At 40.5% G+C, this 18,040-nt stretch overlaps 3 protein-coding genes across 3 annotated transcripts; 1 reads left to right on the top strand and 2 right to left on the bottom strand.

Annotated features, from left to right (window-relative positions):
- The first annotated feature begins 33 nt into the window (after window positions 1–33).
- uba5 (ubiquitin-like modifier activating enzyme 5) lies at window positions 34–3,391 on the top strand. Its single transcript, XM_075452023.1, has 12 exons — window positions 34–355; window positions 527–572; window positions 772–861; window positions 967–1,076; window positions 1,169–1,255; window positions 1,366–1,450; window positions 1,555–1,659; window positions 1,745–1,872; window positions 1,979–2,114; window positions 2,205–2,280; window positions 2,373–2,479; window positions 2,658–3,391. Exons 1-12 carry the CDS (start codon window positions 192–194, stop codon window positions 2,733–2,735), a joined length of 1,212 nt encoding a protein of 403 aa, XP_075308138.1. The 5' UTR covers window positions 34–191; the 3' UTR covers window positions 2,736–3,391.
- On the bottom strand, window positions 3,110–13,388 carry nphp3 (nephronophthisis 3). The gene is made up of 27 exons (XM_075452018.1): window positions 12,432–13,388; window positions 12,222–12,347; window positions 11,958–12,108; window positions 11,687–11,839; window positions 11,292–11,425; window positions 10,650–10,810; window positions 10,385–10,541; window positions 9,609–9,683; window positions 9,305–9,475; window positions 9,110–9,213; window positions 8,742–8,856; window positions 8,505–8,648; window positions 8,263–8,360; window positions 8,007–8,109; window positions 7,815–7,897; window positions 7,264–7,402; window positions 6,973–7,137; window positions 6,789–6,883; window positions 6,548–6,670; window positions 6,258–6,447; window positions 5,934–6,175; window positions 5,701–5,776; window positions 5,484–5,611; window positions 5,097–5,337; window positions 4,864–4,989; window positions 4,552–4,667; window positions 3,110–4,463 (listed from the first exon to the last, which is right to left on the bottom strand). Exons 1-27 carry the CDS (start codon window positions 12,753–12,755, stop codon window positions 4,295–4,297), a joined length of 3,909 nt encoding a protein of 1,302 aa, XP_075308133.1. The 5' UTR covers window positions 12,756–13,388; the 3' UTR covers window positions 3,110–4,294.
- A 2,812-nt stretch (window positions 13,389–16,200) lies between these two features.
- LOC142370121 (uracil nucleotide/cysteinyl leukotriene receptor) lies at window positions 16,201–18,007 on the bottom strand. Its single transcript, XM_075452562.1, has 2 exons — window positions 17,932–18,007; window positions 16,201–17,208 (listed from the first exon to the last, which is right to left on the bottom strand). Exon 2 carries the CDS (start codon window positions 17,184–17,186, stop codon window positions 16,263–16,265), a length of 924 nt encoding a protein of 307 aa, XP_075308677.1. The 5' UTR covers window positions 17,187–17,208; window positions 17,932–18,007; the 3' UTR covers window positions 16,201–16,262.
- Window positions 18,008–18,040: the final 33 nt, after the last annotated feature.

Below are 18,040 nucleotides of genomic sequence, written 5' to 3' on the forward strand. Positions count from 1 at the left end.
ACGTTGGAATGTATCTGTGCTCGTTTCCTGCACGGACGACGTTTCTGTAAGCACACATCCTGACAGCTGATTTGAGAAGCGAAGACGTGTACTTTCCCGTACAGATTTTATTCCGCGTTTACGTCCGACGAGTTACCCGTAACATCCCATTTCGTCCCCATTGTTTTTTTTTGCCGGTATTAGTTCTGCTAATGGCGACGGTGGAGGAGCTGAAGCTGAGGGTGCGAGAGCTGGAGAATGAGCTGATAAAGTGTAAGCAGAAGCAGTGTGCTGTGGAAGATGCTCACAACCAGGCGCTGAACAGACCCAAAATTGACAAAATGAGCGCCGAAGTCGTGGATTCCAACCCGTACAGGTGATTATTATATATCTATTTTTTGTCCATTACTTTGGCTTTTGAATAAAAAAAGAAGTGCTTGGTGCTCTTACAGCTCTGACAGGCGACGCCTTGTGAGTCGCCCGTTTCTCAAATGAATGAATGTACCTCATAGACTACAAGCTAATCTCAGCTGTGGTTTTGTTTCAGCCGCCTAATGGCTCTAAAGAGAATGGGAATCGTGGATGATTATGAGGTATTTAATCGCTCTTTTCATAAATGGTATGGCCAGAAATGTCATGATGAGGAGAAACTGAAGTTTACATGATGCCTTACAATTTTTTTCTGCATGTTAACTAATATTCCTGGATGCATTTTAGATGTCAGCTGTCAGGATTTTTGATGTCATCTTAAATGGCTTATTGTTATGTGTTATCCTGTTAATGTGTCGACAGAAAATCCGGACATTCACAGTAGCCGTAGTTGGTGTCGGGGGTGTTGGCAGCGTGACAGCTGAAATGCTCACGAGATGTGGCATTGGTAAGGTAATAGAACCTTTAACCCATTTAAAAAAGAAAAATATCCACGGGACTCTGTTCTTTGTCCTTGTGCGCATTTTCACTAATGTATATATTTTTGTGGTGTCACAGCTGCTCCTCTTTGACTATGATAAAGTCGAGCTTGCCAACATGAACAGACTGTTCTTCCAGCCTCACCAGGCAGGCCTCAGTAAAGTGGAAGCAGCCGAGCACACACTCAGGTACACTGTGGTCAGCAGAGAGCCACTTGCCCGTCCACCCACAACTCCAGTCCAGTTCTTTTACTTAGACTTGACTCCCTTTTCCCTGACAGAAACATTAATCCAGATGTGGCGTTTGAGACCCATAACTACAACATCACAACAATGGAGAATTTCACACATTTCATGGATCGTATCAGGTTTGCATTACCATTAATTGTTTGTGGTCTTCTACCTTTGCCCCCCCCTCCCTCCCTCCCCCCTTTTATTCTGCAAATGTCAATTACAACAAATGATTGTGTTTTTTCAGTAATGGGGGACTGGAAGAAGGGAAAGCAGTGGATTTGGTCCTGAGCTGTGTCGACAACTTTGAGGCCAGAATGGCCATCAATACAGTAAGTATATCTCTCTCACAAAAAAATTGAAAAAAAACTAAGCACAAATGGGCAAACAGTGGGTACGCTTTCAGATTGCATTAGGTTTGTCGTGTTTATTTCAGGGCTGTAATGAACTAGGTCAGATCTGGATGGAGTCTGGTGTGAGTGAGAATGCTGTATCGGGACACATCCAGCTCATCAATCCTGGGGAGACGGCCTGTTTTGCTGTACGTCCACATGCAAACAACACTTTTTGTTTACCTTTGAAATTGCGCTTGTCCACATGTAAAACGGTACAAAATCTTTTGTTAGTGTGCGCCGCCATTGGTGGTAGCTGCTAACATTGACGAGAAGACCCTCAAACGGGAGGGAGTGTGTGCTGCTAGCTTACCAACAACAATGGGAGTTGTTGCAGGCCTCCTGGTACAAAATGTCCTCAAGTATGTTGTCATTATTTCCAGCCAAGTTGAATCCTAAAATACAAAGTTGGTTTAAATACTAAATAGGAGATTTTAAACGTGGTTAAATAAATGTTTTGTCCTCCAGGTATCTGTTGAAGTTTGGAACTGTCAGTTACTATCTTGGCTACAATGCCATGCAGGACTTCTTCCCCACCATGGCCATGAAAGCCAACCCCCAGTGTAACGATCGCCACTGCAGGAGACAACAGGACGAGTACAAGGTGTGCATGCTCACTGTTTGTTTGTATCAGGTTTTCGGTATTACTTAGGAAATTCTGACTGTTTCTATCTGTGCAACCTTTTCCGTTTAGAAGAAAGAAGCAGAGCGACCAAAGGTGCAAGTTGTGCAGGAAGAAGAGGAGGTCGTACATGAAGACAATGATTGGGGTGAGCAAAAGCAGCCGGTGGAGCTTACAGAGACTGATGTGTAACATAGTGTCGTTTGGCTGGATGTGCTAACACTAAGTCGTACTGTGCAGGTATTGAACTGGTATCAGAGGTAACTGATGCAGAGTTACAGGCTGCATCGGGAGCTGTGCCTGACCTCCCAGAGGGCATCACTGTGGCTTATACCATTCCTGCTCAAGTATGTATTCCTAATTAGTCATTTTGTTAAATTATTCATGTAAAATAACAGCAGTGCCTGGGTAGGTGATGTTGAGGAAAGGAGGCGGTGTGGAAAATAATGTTTTCAAAGGGAGCATACTTTAAATCCTTTTAAAACCACATCAGGATAATCGTATGTTTTCTTTTGTTTGCACCAGGACAAAACAAGCGGGGAGACGGTGGAGGAGACTGAACAGAGCCTTGAAGACTTAATGGCGCAGATGAAAAAGTTGTAGGCAAGAATCTGAAGATGCATTTCTGCCAGACATACCTTTTCTCATTCGTTCTTTTGTAGCATCCTCCATAAAAAACGCAATTAATTTATAACAGGAAACTAGAAGAAATACTCTAGTAACAGCTAAACATGGGGAATGCATGAAAAGTGCTGCTAAAGGCAATTCACACACACAGGAAAAGGCATCTGGAATTACATCAGGTTCTCTTGAAATGTCAACAAACCTAAATAAATAAATATCAGTTAGTGCATCAATTAATGTGTTTTTTCGAGGTTTCAGCTACTGATTGGGTGCTAAAACCTCTCAACTATGTACGCTTGTCATTCACTCAGCTTTAAGGAAATAACTGCAGCAACAAAACCGAACATTGTCCTCTCAATAAAGTATTTATTAGATGGAATACAATATTAACACGTTGGATTTTTCTTATTGTCCTGTACAGCTTTTACAGATTCCAATTACATGATATAAATACATGCATATATGAAAACACAAAAGAAATGTGTGATTTTATTTTTTTGGATTAGGGTTAAGTTCCCTTTTGGCATCACATACCTTCTGTCTGACAGTAAAAACTTAGACTTAACGAGCACAATCATTGTTTTTGGCAAGACCCCAAAGTGTGTGTGATAAATGAATAAATACATGTACATTTAGTGTTGCTACACGGCATGAAATTATTATCGGAAACCATATTTCGGCAAACAGTTCTTGCTTATGACTTGTACTTTGGTTTCTATATGTTGCCTTTTAAGGAATACTCAAACTTTTAAACACTACATGTACATAAACATAAAATACTGAAAGCACATTTGATTTTGGAGACAGCTCCCAAATAATTTGAATTCAGAAAGCCTAAAGTGTAGACTTGAAAACAAAAGTGCTTATGATGAGACGGTCCAGCTAACTATTATTAGAAGACAGTTCATTTTTTACGAGGGAAGTTGAACAGTTTGAAGACTGCTGTAAAACTGGGTTCAAAGCTTGTAAAAGGACTAGTTTAACAGATTCTTAGCGTCTTATACACATGATTAGATATTAAAATATACGTTTGGCTGATCCACAGGTTTCAGATCAAACCACAAAGCCTAATTTCTATAAAGAAATAGAACTTTACCTTTCATCAGGGATCAACTCAGGGGTAAAAAGTGGAGTCATGCCTTATAACTCACTAAACTGGGAACCTGAAACTGGAAGTGTGTGTCAGGTGTGAGAACACAGTTCCCTAATCTTCGCCAGACAGTACATGTAATGTAAAAGTGCAGCCAGAGGCCTGCATGGGTGCCTCTGTGTATGGCTTTTAGACACTTGGCACTGTCTTTCTGTGCTGCTCTGGCTTCTCCTTGACCGAGTGTTCTTTTAAAAGCTGATTACTTGATCATTCTACAAAAGACCTCCCATGTGCTCTTGAGCATCATTGCTTCACAGTAATGTCTATAACAATATTCACAGTGAGATGCCCAACATGATTTCCTTTGTGATGAAACATTGCATTTTATATGTATGCTACTCGTTGGCAGTTGGAGTTTAGTGACGAGTGGCAATAATGGTTAACAGAGTCACCTCGGGGCATGTGGGAGGGGAGCAGGCCCCCTCAGACTGAATGTGTCTCCACTGGAGGAATGACGAGACGGGGCGTTACCGCACACTAATGATGGCTCTGCCTCTTTAATTTCCATTGCTCGCTTGTAGAGCTCCGCTGCCCTCTCAAAGTCACCCTCCTCATAGCTGGATTGGAAGAAAAACATTCAGACTAACATGAAACATAACAACGTCCATGATGGACTTATGATTAGTGAAATGTTTAAAACTTTACCAGAGCACAGCCAGGTTTTTTAGGGTCTCTCCGACTCGTGGATGTGAGCGCCCCAAACTATCCTCATACACTTTCAGTGCTCGTTGGTAAAGGGGCAAGGCCTCACTGTGCTTCTTCTGCCAAAGAAAAATACATTTTCAGTTATTTGCCTCTTTAAAAAATATATATAATATTAAATCACAAGTTTCTAATTATTTAAACACACAATAACTTGCAAAATTACTTCTTTCAACACAGTGCACTGCATACTATAGAAATATGCAAGTCTGGAGTATGTGGTACAGACAGAAAAGGGAGGATGACCAGTCTCACCAGCTGGCAGTAGATTACTGCTAGGTTGACCAGAGCCGTGGCCACACTGGGGTGTTTGGGCCCAAAACTTTTTTCCCTAATCTCCAGAGACAGCTCATACAGTGGAACTGCCCTCTCAAGTTTCCCCTGTGCAACACACATCAAGTTACATTAACTGCCAAAAACCAACACCAGATGAGTTTATCAGCAAGAAATTCTGGACATTCCAGGGTCAACGGGCACTCATGTCTCACTCTGCGTTTATAGAGCATGGCCAGGTGTTTGAGAGTGTATGCCAAAGAGGGGTGGTCTGGTGACAAGGCTCTCTTGCGGATGTCCAGCGCCTTCTCATACAAGTCCTCTGCTGTCTCGTAGTCCTTCTTTTCAGTGTGCAGCGCTGCCAGGTTATTGAGGGACTGAGCGCAGTCCGGGTGATCTGGACCGAGGACACGTTGACGCATCTCCAGAGAGCGCGTCAGGAACACTTTGGCGGCACTGGTGAAAAGAAAAAAGAAAAAAAAAAAAACAGACTACTTAGCAAGCTGGTTTGCAAATTGTCCTGCTCAAAGTACAAGGCTGGAACTTCACACTGAATAGTCACTATACATTATGTGTTGCTGGCCAATTGCTGTAAGCCTTACTCCAGGTTGTTTTGGAGGTAGTAGAGGACACCCAGCTCATTGAGTGTTTTGGCACAGTCTGCAGAGTCTTTCCCAAGGGTTAGCTCTTCTAGCTGGAGGGCTCTGCGCCTCAATAAAGTGAAGCCATACTGAAAAGTGGAGAAGACCGAAGGTGTGGACCACATGTCTGATTAAGTGAGTATGACATAGCCAGTGATTACCTGGGAAATATGCTCACCATATGACCTTTCTGGCGGGCAGTCTTCTGACGGATCTTCACTGACCTCTTCCTTAGTTTTTCAGCTTGTTCAAACCTGATATTAAAAGCAGAAGGTGTAAGCTACTAAACGTGCGAAAGTGAATCCTGCTTCTAGAAAACCACCACAATCGGTGGAGAACTTTTAGAACTATACCACGTGTACAAAACCAACAAATGGCGCAATTAAAGGATAAAGCAAAGGTCAAATTTACTTGTTTTGCTTCTGAAAGAGCATGGCGAGTGACTCCAGCTCTCGTGCCACGCTGGCGTGCTCTGCACCATAGGCATTCTCACTTATCTCAAGCGCTTGCTTGTACAGCTGTTCAGCATTGCCATACTTCTTCCACTGGACATAAACTGAAGCCAGCTGGTGAAGAGAGCGAGCTACGCTGGGATGGTCCGGATCCAGGGCTGTCTCTCTGATCTCGAGAGACCTCTGTAATGGGGCGACAGCCTAAACAAACACACTGAATCAGATAAACTCACAACTGTTGATATGTGAGCTTTCTAAGCAGAATTTTATTTTATTTCTTTACCTGACTAGGAAGGCCAAGATCTTTGAGGAAACGTCCCAAAGTCTCATACAAGTTTGCAAGCTTAGTCATGCCATCTTCACTCTCGCAGTTCTTCTCATAGCGTTTCAGAGAGTCAAAGTACTCAGAAGCCATGGAGCTTTTGTCTTTGCCCACATACTGCCAATAGGCTAGCAGCTCAGAGAAATGACCCCTGGGAAAAAAAGCAAAAGGTAATATCTTAATAAAAAGGCTAGGGCGTGTGTAATACCACCTTTTGTGTTTCTAGGTTTTTAGCCAACGCAAACATTTACCTCTTGTAAAGGTTTTGGGAAACAAATAGGTTCAAAAGACTGAGCTGTAGTTTAGTCCTGTCCTCCTGCTGTTGGAGCAGCCATGGAAGCTCATCTGCAACACGCCATGTCACGCAGTCCTGGCTACACACACACACACACACACACACACACACACACACACACACACACACAGTGACATGATTCGTACAAAAAGACTTGTGCTGTACATGTTTGAGTGGAGGAAAAGTGCTGTGAGGACCTGAGCTGTTGGTTGAAGTAATGGATTAGTTTCTCTCTGTAAGACGTGGAGCTACTCCCTCCACCCAAGAACTCCAGCCTCACTGCCTCCCAAGCCTAAGACACCCACACATGATGAAAACTGTTTAATGAGTAATTCTTTAATGCATTTTGTCCTCTATTTTCTGGCCAAGGACCCTACTTACCTGCAGGTGCTGAAACCTGATGAGTCCACAATGAAGGGTTACAATGCAGAGTCTATTCAAGTGGTGGAGCAGAGAGGACAGCAAAGGCAACTCTAGCTCTGGGAAAAGATCTAATACCTCTGATTCGCTCACTCCATTATGGCTGGCAAATACAAGGCACAGCATCTGAGGAGACAAAACACAAGTGCTTATTCTTCTGCTAAGCATTAAAAAGATTCATATAGGGAGTGAATTTATGAAAACGTGTATTTCTAACTAAGACCAGTAATTATGATTTTATGTTTAAGTCACCTCTCTCATCATGTGTCGCTCTCTGTCTGTGCTGAAGGAGTTCAACATCATCTTGAGAGCCAGGCGGTAGAGTGACATGGTGTCCTGACACTGTAGACACTGTTCCAGGCTCTTCTCCAGTGACCAGCAAGCTCTACCACTAGGAAGAAAAGTAAACCAAACAAAATACAGGCGTGGAACTTTAAATAGAACAAGATGCATCTAATATGAAATCATGGATGACCCACATAAAGCAAGTCATTTGTGAAATTTTTACGTCAAGGAAGTCATGCAAAAAAACATACAATTACAAATATTCAATTGGAATGAATAGTAGTGAGAGGTCCCAGAACAGTGCAGTTTTGAAGCGTAGCATCACATCCACCGTGTTTTCAAAAAGACTTGACAGAATTGCCAACGTTGACTAAAACCTTTTTTCTTTCTATTCTCAGCCTCTGAAGCAAATGAAAGCAAATTGCTTATCGTATAGCAGAGTCAGATACTAACCACTTCTAATGGAAATACATTTTTCTCTAAAGGCAAATAAAAGAAGAACCCCAAAACCCACAGACCTGGTGATCATCCTTGCCAGCAGTGTGACATAGAGTGCGTTGCAGGTCGGAGCAGAGCGACAGTGCCTCTCCAGTTTCTTCTCCTAAAACAAAATAAACTTTTCAGTGTGGATCTCTAACAAACACAAACCGCTTCCGTCTTACAAGACACATTTCATTCAAATAAGGAGTGATTGGGCAGGGATAAATGACCTGGTCCTTGGTGAGTCTGAGGTCCAAGCCCTGGCACTCTGTATTAACTACACTCCTCACTTCTCTTGGACTAAGTGGGTCTAAGTGGAGTGTGGGCCACAACCTAAACAGATAAAGTCACTCATTTATAAATGATAATACAAACATTGCCTATTTACAAATGCATACAAGTGCATGGAAAATAAATAATTCATCATTCAAATCTACACAACACATGTATAGCAAACTGCCATTCAGTTAAATTTACATTCATCACCTCCAAGCTTGAGGACACGTCTCTACGTTGACAGACACCACCACTCTGACATTGACAGGGAGAGGGTCAATCAGCCACTTCATGTGTCTCTCTGCTTGCTGAAACAGAATGAGACAAATTGTAGGGTTATATGAATCGTCCTAAAAACAGAGAGAACGACTGCACAGAAGCCAAAATCCATCAAAACACGACCGTGAGAAAAATATCTAAAAGGATCTTAAATTAGGGGAGAGGGGGGATACCTGTATTTGGTCGATCGAGTCGATGATAATGATAATGTTTCCTTGATGACGTGCTGATAATCTTTCAAGCCACCGAGGAAACTCTTCCAAGATCTTACTGGGCTCCATGGACAAGCCAGAAATGGACCAGAAGTGCTGCAGCAGCTAAGTGATAACAGACAGACAGACAACATGCGCTCACACTCGTTAACAAAGAAAGCTTTCACTGGAAGTAAGTCGTTGATGGAGACTCCTTACTTTTACTGTGAGGCGTTTGATAATGAGAACTGGCTCGGAGCTCCCGGAAAGATGTCGACCAACAAAATGATAAAGGAACAAAGTGTTGGGGGATTGCTTCTGTTGCAGCTCGATCCTAAGGAAAATCAAACACCGGTTAGCAAAGTATAAAAACCATACAAAAGGATCATCTTTTTCCACGATGACACATCACACCGTGAGCACCTGCAACTTTAACAAAGTGGATCTGAAGTTAAATGTAAATTATTGTTGTGCCACTCTGCAACAGAGCTAGTTAGATAAGACAAGAGAAAATGATTCATTCAACATTCAAAGGAGTCCAGCAATGCTGGGGCACATTAAACCTAACCGAAGAAACTGGTTGTTACCATTTGGAGAGCAAGAGAGACTTTCCTGAGCCTGGACCACCAGACACTAGGAGAGGCGGAGTGGGAGGGGGAGCAGCTATCATGTCATTCAGACGATCTATATACTAAAAAGAACATCACACACAACAAAGACTGAGTGAAATAAATGGAGAAAAATGTACTGAAAATTAAATTAGAGAAGAAGATCTGCCGAACCTTTTGGAAGCCTAATTGGGTGGTGGTGCTGCTACAAGCCTGCTGATAGGACTCAATCTGCTCCTGCTCATCATGCAGGTCCCACAGCACATCTCCCGAGTCCTCTTCCCGCCCCTCATCTATGGCAGAGTCCTTAGAGTCAACATCTGCTCCTTCAAAACCCAGCAACTCCTAAATGGTGAGGATACAACACAGGAAAGAAAAAAGTCAGGGACAGGCAGCGTCAAAATCATTTCCTTAAAAACTTTCCTTTAGGATTCATTAGTCTGTTATGAGACTGGTGCGAATGAAAGATGGTGTGTACCTGCTTGATTACTTTCTCTAGTTGAGCATAAATCAGGTTCGCCCCTTCTTCTGCAGTGCCACTATGATCAACCACCTGGAAATAAAAGATAAAATGAAATATGTTATGAAGATGTTCTTCATGCAACGATGAACAACTATCTAAAGAGATCAGGACAAGGGATCAAACCACTAATTGTAGAGTAAAGGGATGAGCGTCTTACTGAGACAAAGTCAACATACTCTCATAATTTTGTTGTTGGTATTTAAACTCATATCTTCACAATAGAGACAGAGATGTGAACTGATCTCTAAAGCTTAAAATCCACTGACATTACAGTAGAAATGCCCTCATAAGTAATAATAATAATAACTTGGACTTATATAGCGCCTTTCAGGGTACCCAAGGTCGCTTAACAAGAGAAAAGAAGGGGGAAGGGTAAGGCCGGGGGGGTGGTTTAAGAAGAGTAGGACATGGAGAAGAGATGTGTTTTTAGATTCTTTTTGAACTGTAGTAGAGAGGGGGCAGAACGGATGTGAAGTGGCAGATTGTTCCATAGGGTAGGGGCAGTTGAACAGAAGGCCCTATCTCCATATGTTTTTAGTCTGGTGCGAGGAACGGAAAGTAGGTCCTTGTCTGAGCGCAGAAGTGGCTCATAATGATTTTAAAAGCTGTCTTTCATGTGATCAGTAATACAAAAACAAAATAACACAGGGCTTACACTGCAGCACATAACCTGGTCTTGGTGAGACTTCTCCCCTTTATCCTATTTTCTCTATCAATGAGAGGGCACACACCTTAATTTTGGCCGCCTTGTCTGCAGCATTGACGCTTTCTAAGAGTTGCCTAATGGGTCCAGTCAAATTGTGATCCTCTTCGGTCCTGAGGTACAGCACCAGTGAATGGCCATCTGGATTCTTCACAAAAGCTTCTTCACAATCCTCTACAACAGAGCTACACAAATGAATTTTTGGATGAATATCGATACCAAAATTGTTATCCACTGTATGTATAATCCTCATGAGATGACAGTTACCCAGTGAGTTGCAGAACTTACTGTACCTAGTGACAGTAGATTTGAGAAGAAGCACACACACAGAACTCCTTTCGATCTCCTGCTTGCGCTCCATAGCGTACGAAGCAGCAATCTCCTCTGGGAAGCAGACATTCAGGTAGAAATGACCTAGACCCTCACACATTTGTCTTAAAACCGAAGAGTGTTTCTGTCAATGAAACAAAAGCCACAAGTTTTCCCAGACAATGATTACTAATAGGTCTCAAAACAAAGTGTAATTTTAACACAGATGGTTCTTACTCTGATATTTAAAGAGGTCGTGTTTTAACCAAACTATTTTCCTGGCTTAAAAATATAGATTATATATTAAACTCAGCCTCAATGTGTGAGTTTAACTTGACTGTAATATTTCTAGTCAAAAAAGACAAATTAATCATTTTGTCTGTTTCAGTGAGGATGCCAAATAGGCAGACGAGAACTTCTTCACAGGAGCACCACAGTACATTTGATTAAAAGTCACTTATTAACATAATTCAATTATCAAAAATCAAGTCATATTGCTGCACATCTATGAGCCGTATCCAGAAATTGTCCCAAAACGGTGGAAAACTTAAAAGTAGTTCAACAATATCCAATGAAAGCAGAAAAAGTACAGTTTTTTTCTGATTTATGGTGCCCGTGTAACAAACCTTAATAAAGATATCCAGCTCTGCTTTGGTGTCCTGGGTAGAGATTAGGTAGCAGCGCACAGTGTTACTCCATAAGGCCTGGGGCACATGAGGTGATACCTGAAGCAGACTGGCTACTGCAGCATCCCAGTCGTCTATCAAAGACGGACACATAAGGGAATACTGTACATGTAAAAGTAACCCAGAGAAAGATAAATGCATATTTTAAAAATTGCCCTCAAAAAAATAAAAATGTTAGATATGTTGGTAAAAAATGGACAGTTTCCAGTCAAGTATAGCAAAATTTTACAGCGTTGCTGCCACCGCTGTAGCCGTGGGGAAAAGATTTGTCGGGGCTAATTTTGGCATGCCTACAACCCACATCACGAAGCCTTTTTTTGCCAAACTTTACTTACCTCTGCTCACATTTGCGAAGGGTCCTTCTACATCTATCAAACTGTGTGCAAACTCCGGTCCTCTGAAAGTCTGCTGCAGCTGCATCATGCTACCCATCGAGGGCTCACTTCCCAGCACCCCACCAGTCCAATACTCACACTGTGTTCCTGCAGCTGTGGAAAACAGAAAATAAACACTGTGGCGCTAAACAAAATGGATGTAAAGAGCATATCAACAGATAAACAAAAGAAAGCAAAGGTGCCAGCTTTCTGCACATCTTTGTATTATTACCAGTCACAGTGTTTTGGTTGTCCTCTGAGTCCGAGTCATTAAGATCGTAGACATGTATACCCTGAGACTGCAACTGTTGCAATTTGGCCTCCAAATCTCTCTTCGCCCGAAGGAGATCCTGTATCTCCTTCTCTTTTGTCTCGCGAAAAATCTGCATTTAAATTAGAAAGTACTTTAGAGCTGCACCCTTGAGTATGTCTTTACTACTATGTATAGTATAGTATAGTATGGTATAATCTTGTATAGTAACGTGGTAAATTTTACCTTAAACTGTCGTTTTACTTTGTCCCTGTCATGCTCAAAAGTGGCAGCTCTCTCCATAGCTTGATACTTGGCCTCAAGAGCACCTTCTTTCTCTCGAAGAATCTTCTGGTAGGTCTTCTGTAGCGCCTGTTCGTCACAATCAGGATTGTTAAAACACCCCAATTCTTGTTAGGGCTGTGCTAAAATAAGCTGACTCTTCCCTCTACGTACCTGTAGCTCTGCTCTCAGCCTCTTGTTCTCCTCATCAAGCTTAGCCTCCTTCTTCTGCATAGATGAGATCTCATTATTCTTGCTGACACGGAAGATTTCATACTCTTTACGGAGTCTCTCATACTCTGCAGCATACTCGAGATCCACAGATCCCGTGGATTTGAAACTGGCCCCAATCACCCGAGGTCCTCGACGGAAGGAGCTGCGCAGGAGTCGGGCTTTGGGCTTGACTTCAACCGGTATCTCACAGGCTTCCCCCCTCTCACCCCCATATCCATCTTCAATCACCTCTCCTGGGCTCACCAAAGAAGATGCGGTGCCCATGACGGTGACCAAACTTTATAGGTGCTCAGCCTTTTCTAATATCCATAGCTGCCACAGTGCGGTGACAAGCAGGATAGGAATGTACAGTGAAAACGATTAAAAACAATATATCTTTGGAAAATAATATTGTGATTGGTTATTCTAATCCCTTTGTTTTTGTATGAACCATATCACAATAGAAAATGTACAATAACTGCCACTGAGCTAACCAACTTTCCGCAAAACTGAGAACTGACATGACCACGAGAGTGACTTAAATCAACAAAATCGCGACCAAACGCTCTTCTGTATAACAAACTTGAAGTATTCGTACCTGACACATAACGACATTCACGGTTACACTCGGTTAGCTAACTCAATGCAAAGTTTCGTGTTTGACAATACACAATTGGTGACATTTATAGGCGTAAATACCACAAGCATGACAAAGACCTCCTTGTACATAGTTTTGCTTCGAAACAATATCAAATAAAACTCTCAGGTCGAGTCGAAAATACACGAAGCTAACTTTAAACAACAGGCATAACGGTCCGCTCCCTTCACAGCTTCTTCCTGGCTGCCTTGGTAACAAGTTTAATACGGATGCCCAACCAAGTCAAACTGGGTAAAAGTCGAATTTTTTGAAAGAACGGTAACCCCACTAACTTAACGCAAGTTATGATTCGTGTTATTTAGCTCTCGAATTAAACATATATAATTAAATTAATAAAATCATTGATCTATCTTTACTGGTGTCATAACGAATATAGATATTGCAAAACATCTAGACGTTTACTGAACCAAAACAGATGACGTCTGAGACATTTTCGTATTTTCTTTTTAACCCATTGATGCGCAACATGGGTCAAAAGTGACCCGGCTGAGTTTTCATTTTCCATATCTTTGCAATAAATTAAATTAATCATTCAATATTCAAGGTATTCCTCAATTAACTATTTTTTCCTTTCTTACTTTTTGAATAAAAACCCTTTTTGTATCACTACCCCTCTAATGCACAACATGGGTAAAAAAAAATACCCGCATTAATTTTCTATGTTACTTCATGTATGGCTGAGTGTTTTTTATGATATATCTCTGAAATAAATTAATCATTAATCATTTTCTATTCCAAGTATGCATTAAATATCTTGATTTTGTTCAGCACAAATCTTTATTTTTATTTTTCTCTCTTACTTTATGAAGAAGCACAGCTTTTGTATTGCTACATCAAGTTTACACACATGGGTCAGACAGGACCCACATTACCATTTCACAGCCGAGCACAGCTTCCATCACACATCTAAGTACAGTAAGTATTGTTTTTCAATTGTACTAATATTACTTTAGAGATTTCTTGATGACAGTAGTGAAAGATAACATTACATTACATAATATGATGATTAGGTTTAGGTTACCTTGAGAGTGAGTATTGTCAGAAAGTTACAAATAATTATTATTAGCTAGCTGTTGACATATTCTATTTTAGTTAGGGTTAGGTGTTATCTGTTATCATGGTTGTTATCTCCTGTCTTGGTTCTTTTATTTAGTTCCTGTTTTATTTTTGTAGTGGTTGTGTTCTGTTCCATTTTTACTTACTGTCTTTGTCTTTTTCCTGCTCGCTTTTGATTGCTCACACCTCTGTCTTGTTGTATTGTTTGTTCATCCCTGCCACCTAGTGTTTTCCCCGCCAATCCATGTTCTGCTCACTCCCCTCACCTGAGCTTCTTCTCCCTCTCTTCACCTGTTCTTCCCCTTTGTATTTAAGTTTTTTATTTTGTTGATGCGTTATTAGTCTTCCAAACAAAGTCTTGCCGTTCTGGTCTTTGTCTGGTAGTTGTGTTTGTCTTGTAGTCGTCATAGTCAAAGTCATAGTCATAGTCATGTTTTCCCTATTTGCCTTGTTCTTCCATTTTCTGTTTTTGGATCTTGCCTATAACCCTTTTTGGTTATATTAAAGATCCTTTGTTCAAACTCCCTCAGCCTGCAGTGTCTGCATTTGGGTCCACCTGCTTTGCCACCCCAAAAACCTGACAGTATGTGTGTGTGAAAAAATGACAAACATGTTGCAAATACTAAATACCGGTAAGTGTTTGGCCCCACTCACTGCTAAAGTAACAACTTGAAACAAGTTAAATAGTATTAAGTTACTTTATTTTATGTCACACTTGGATGAATGGGTCATTTTTGACCCATGTGTGTAAATTCGATGTAGTAATATAAAAACTACTTTTGCTTATAAAGTATGAAAGTAAAAATGAAAATAATGATCAGTGATGATCAAAAACTGATATTTAAAGAATACGTGGAATATTCAATCATAAATTAAATTGATTTCAATAGATAGAACAAAGAGAAACTCAGCCAGCATGAAATAACCTGGGAAATGAATGCGGGTCATTTTTTACCCAAGTTGTGCATTAGAGGGGGTGTGCATATGTTGCGCATCAAAGGGTTAATCAGATGTTATTATTAATCGTAACTGTTTCATGCAATATTTCTAAAATCCTAAACATCGGCAGTGTGATGCAAACTTGCGTCTAATAAGATCAGCCAGGTTTTACGTTAAACTTTCAATTTTAAGCTGTGGTACCAAAATGGTGTCTCAAAAGAAGTGCCGATAATAAAACTCCTCTGAAAATACTGAACTAAGTTCACTTATCTAAATTAGAATGTCTGTGTCACATCTATTTATATCACATCCAAGCAGAAGTTTATTTTAACATTCAAACAAGTAAAACTTTACTAGTAGACCTTCAAAACAAAATTATTATATCTTCTTACAGATGAGTATGATATTATACCATTCTTTATTTCAGGTAACCGGAGGAGTATATTAGATATACTATAGTTCTTTCATGGTCACACCAATTGGAAAGCCAAATTAAAGGTGTGGTATTTAGACTAAAACAAAATACTTTCATGCATTGATCAGTTTTTACATTTGAGTATTTGTCCATATTTTTTCTGACAAGTGGTTTAAAAAAAAAAAAAACATCAAAAATATAAATTTGTTTGTTTTCCTGCTTGTCTGTTGTACATTTAATCATATTAGAGCTTAACTGAATAATTTCTTCTTTGAAACACAATGTTTCTGGGGCAAAAGAATTGTCTGAATATACGTTTTCAGCTGGTGGGGTTTTGTGGCGATATCTAGGAGTTAAAAGATCTCCCTTATTCACCAGTGCTATCTCTCCTTTGGAAAAAAATGGTGGCAATCAAATGGGAAAAAAGATTTCCTTTTATCGTCTTTTAAGGGACCTTCTCAGTACTTTGAAGCAGAAGTTTTGTTATGTTACCAGGCTTTGGAGTTAAAGTTCTGTGGCAAATAGTCAAAATAAATATAATTTCATAGTTGATGCTGGTTAAGCTACATGTGTCATAGTGATCAGAGGAGTATCCAGACAGCAACTGTCCCAACCCAGTGGACCCAAAATCTAGAAAAGGGAATAAAAAAATGTAGAGATAGTAAAGATCCATGTAAATTATTCAACAATGGTTGAAAGCTCTCAGAAAATCCTTATTCAGTGGTTACCGATTACGTTCCTGATTTTTACAGAACAGCTGAAGAACTGTGTTCCTGTATGCACGGTTTAAAAAGAAATACATCACAGGATCCAGTACACCACTAATGCAGGTCAGTGCAGATGTGATCTGATTGGCTCTTCTCAGTGGCTCCCAGCTTGTGACAGTGACATTGCCTTCACTGTGACTTTGAATGTATATTACTCTGCACACATGGTAGGGCACAAATGCCAACAGGAAGTTCATCACTATTAGTATGATCATTTTCATAGCTTTGTCTCTCACTGGACGCTCTTCCTGTTGCTTGAGTTTCCTCAGTTTGAACAGAATGAGTATGTAGGAGATAACTATGGTGCTGAGGGGGATAAAAAAAGCCACAATAGTCGAAACCAAAGCCGTGGGAGTTGTATTCTCCAGATACAGCTTGTTGCACAAGCTTGATGAGTTGGTGCTGACCTTTGAGAAAAGTGTTGGACTCATAGATACAACAACTGTCACCCAAAGTATGCCAACAGCTACGTTTGCATACAAAGGTTTCCTAACTGACTGAGATTTTAAAGGTAAAACCACTGCCAGCAGTCGGTCCAGGCTGATGAAACTCATTAGGTAGAGACTGCAGTACATGTTCAGGTAGAAGAGGAAGCCTGACACTTGACACAGGATGTCACCCAAGGGCCAGTGGCTATTAGAGAGGTGGTAAACTATACGCATGGGTAGAATAAGCACATAAGAGATGTCAGCAACAGATAGATTCTTCAGGAAGACCTTGGAGGAGGATGTGGTTTTCTGACGACAGAATGCCCACAGTGCCAAGGCATTTCCAGGCACGGCGATGATGAAAATCAGGCTATAAAATGTGGAGAGGATAGCATTCCACAATGTCATAGATGTGCTGTACAAGCTCTCTATCTCCTCCTCAGAAATATTCATTGTTGTTGGGGTGAAGGTCCACCTGGTGTAGCACAAAGATGTCATTTAGAAGATGCTTTCATCCAAAGCGACTTACAAGTGGGGAATATGAGTACACATAGTAACCAGTCCTGGAAACCAATAGCCTTGTGATATTCCACAGTCACACAACGTTTAAGTCATTCACACATTGTAAAAACAAAACTAGGAGTGAAATTGAAGAGAATGGGCACAGTGTGACTACAATGTGATCTGAAAATGAAATGTCATGTGTAAATGAAACTTATTAGAAAGAGGAACTCCTCTTGCTTCGCTTAAAGCAGGACAATAACTGCATGAGCAACTTTTGGAAGTTAGAATTTGTTTACATCATATAAAATGTGAAGAACAAACCAAAAACAAGCAAATATACAGATCATGAAAGTAATTTCCATTCAGAGTGTAAACATACTTTTTAATAAAGGATACATTTGTATGACAAAATTATTTAGTTTAAAATTTTTCTTACTGTAAAAATGAATTTAATTACATTTATTGATGCTTCCACTGAGCCTCAGTTACTGGCTATAGAATTAAATTTCAAGTAAGTTTTTTAAAGATTGTGTGCTAAGTGTTCACCGGAAATTCTGATAAACAAAAAAGAGATAGCACCGATAATTTCAGCTCTTCTAAAATCTAAAAATGATCATTAAAAGAAATTCAGTAAGAGTAAATTAAGAGTGTAAGACTCTCAAATATGGAGCAGTTTTATTTATTGTATTCTTACCTGCAAATGCAGCGAAGCAGAATTCTAGAATATGTTAGCCACCAGTGTAGACACTACTGTGAGAGTAAGAGACAAGTGAAGCAGAAGTAAGAACTGTTTTGTGGTGCAT

Source organism: Odontesthes bonariensis, chromosome 20 (assembly GCF_027942865.1).
Source record: "Odontesthes bonariensis isolate fOdoBon6 chromosome 20, fOdoBon6.hap1, whole genome shotgun sequence".
In the NCBI taxonomy this organism is placed as follows: Eukaryota; Metazoa; Chordata; class Actinopteri; order Atheriniformes; family Atherinopsidae; genus Odontesthes; species Odontesthes bonariensis.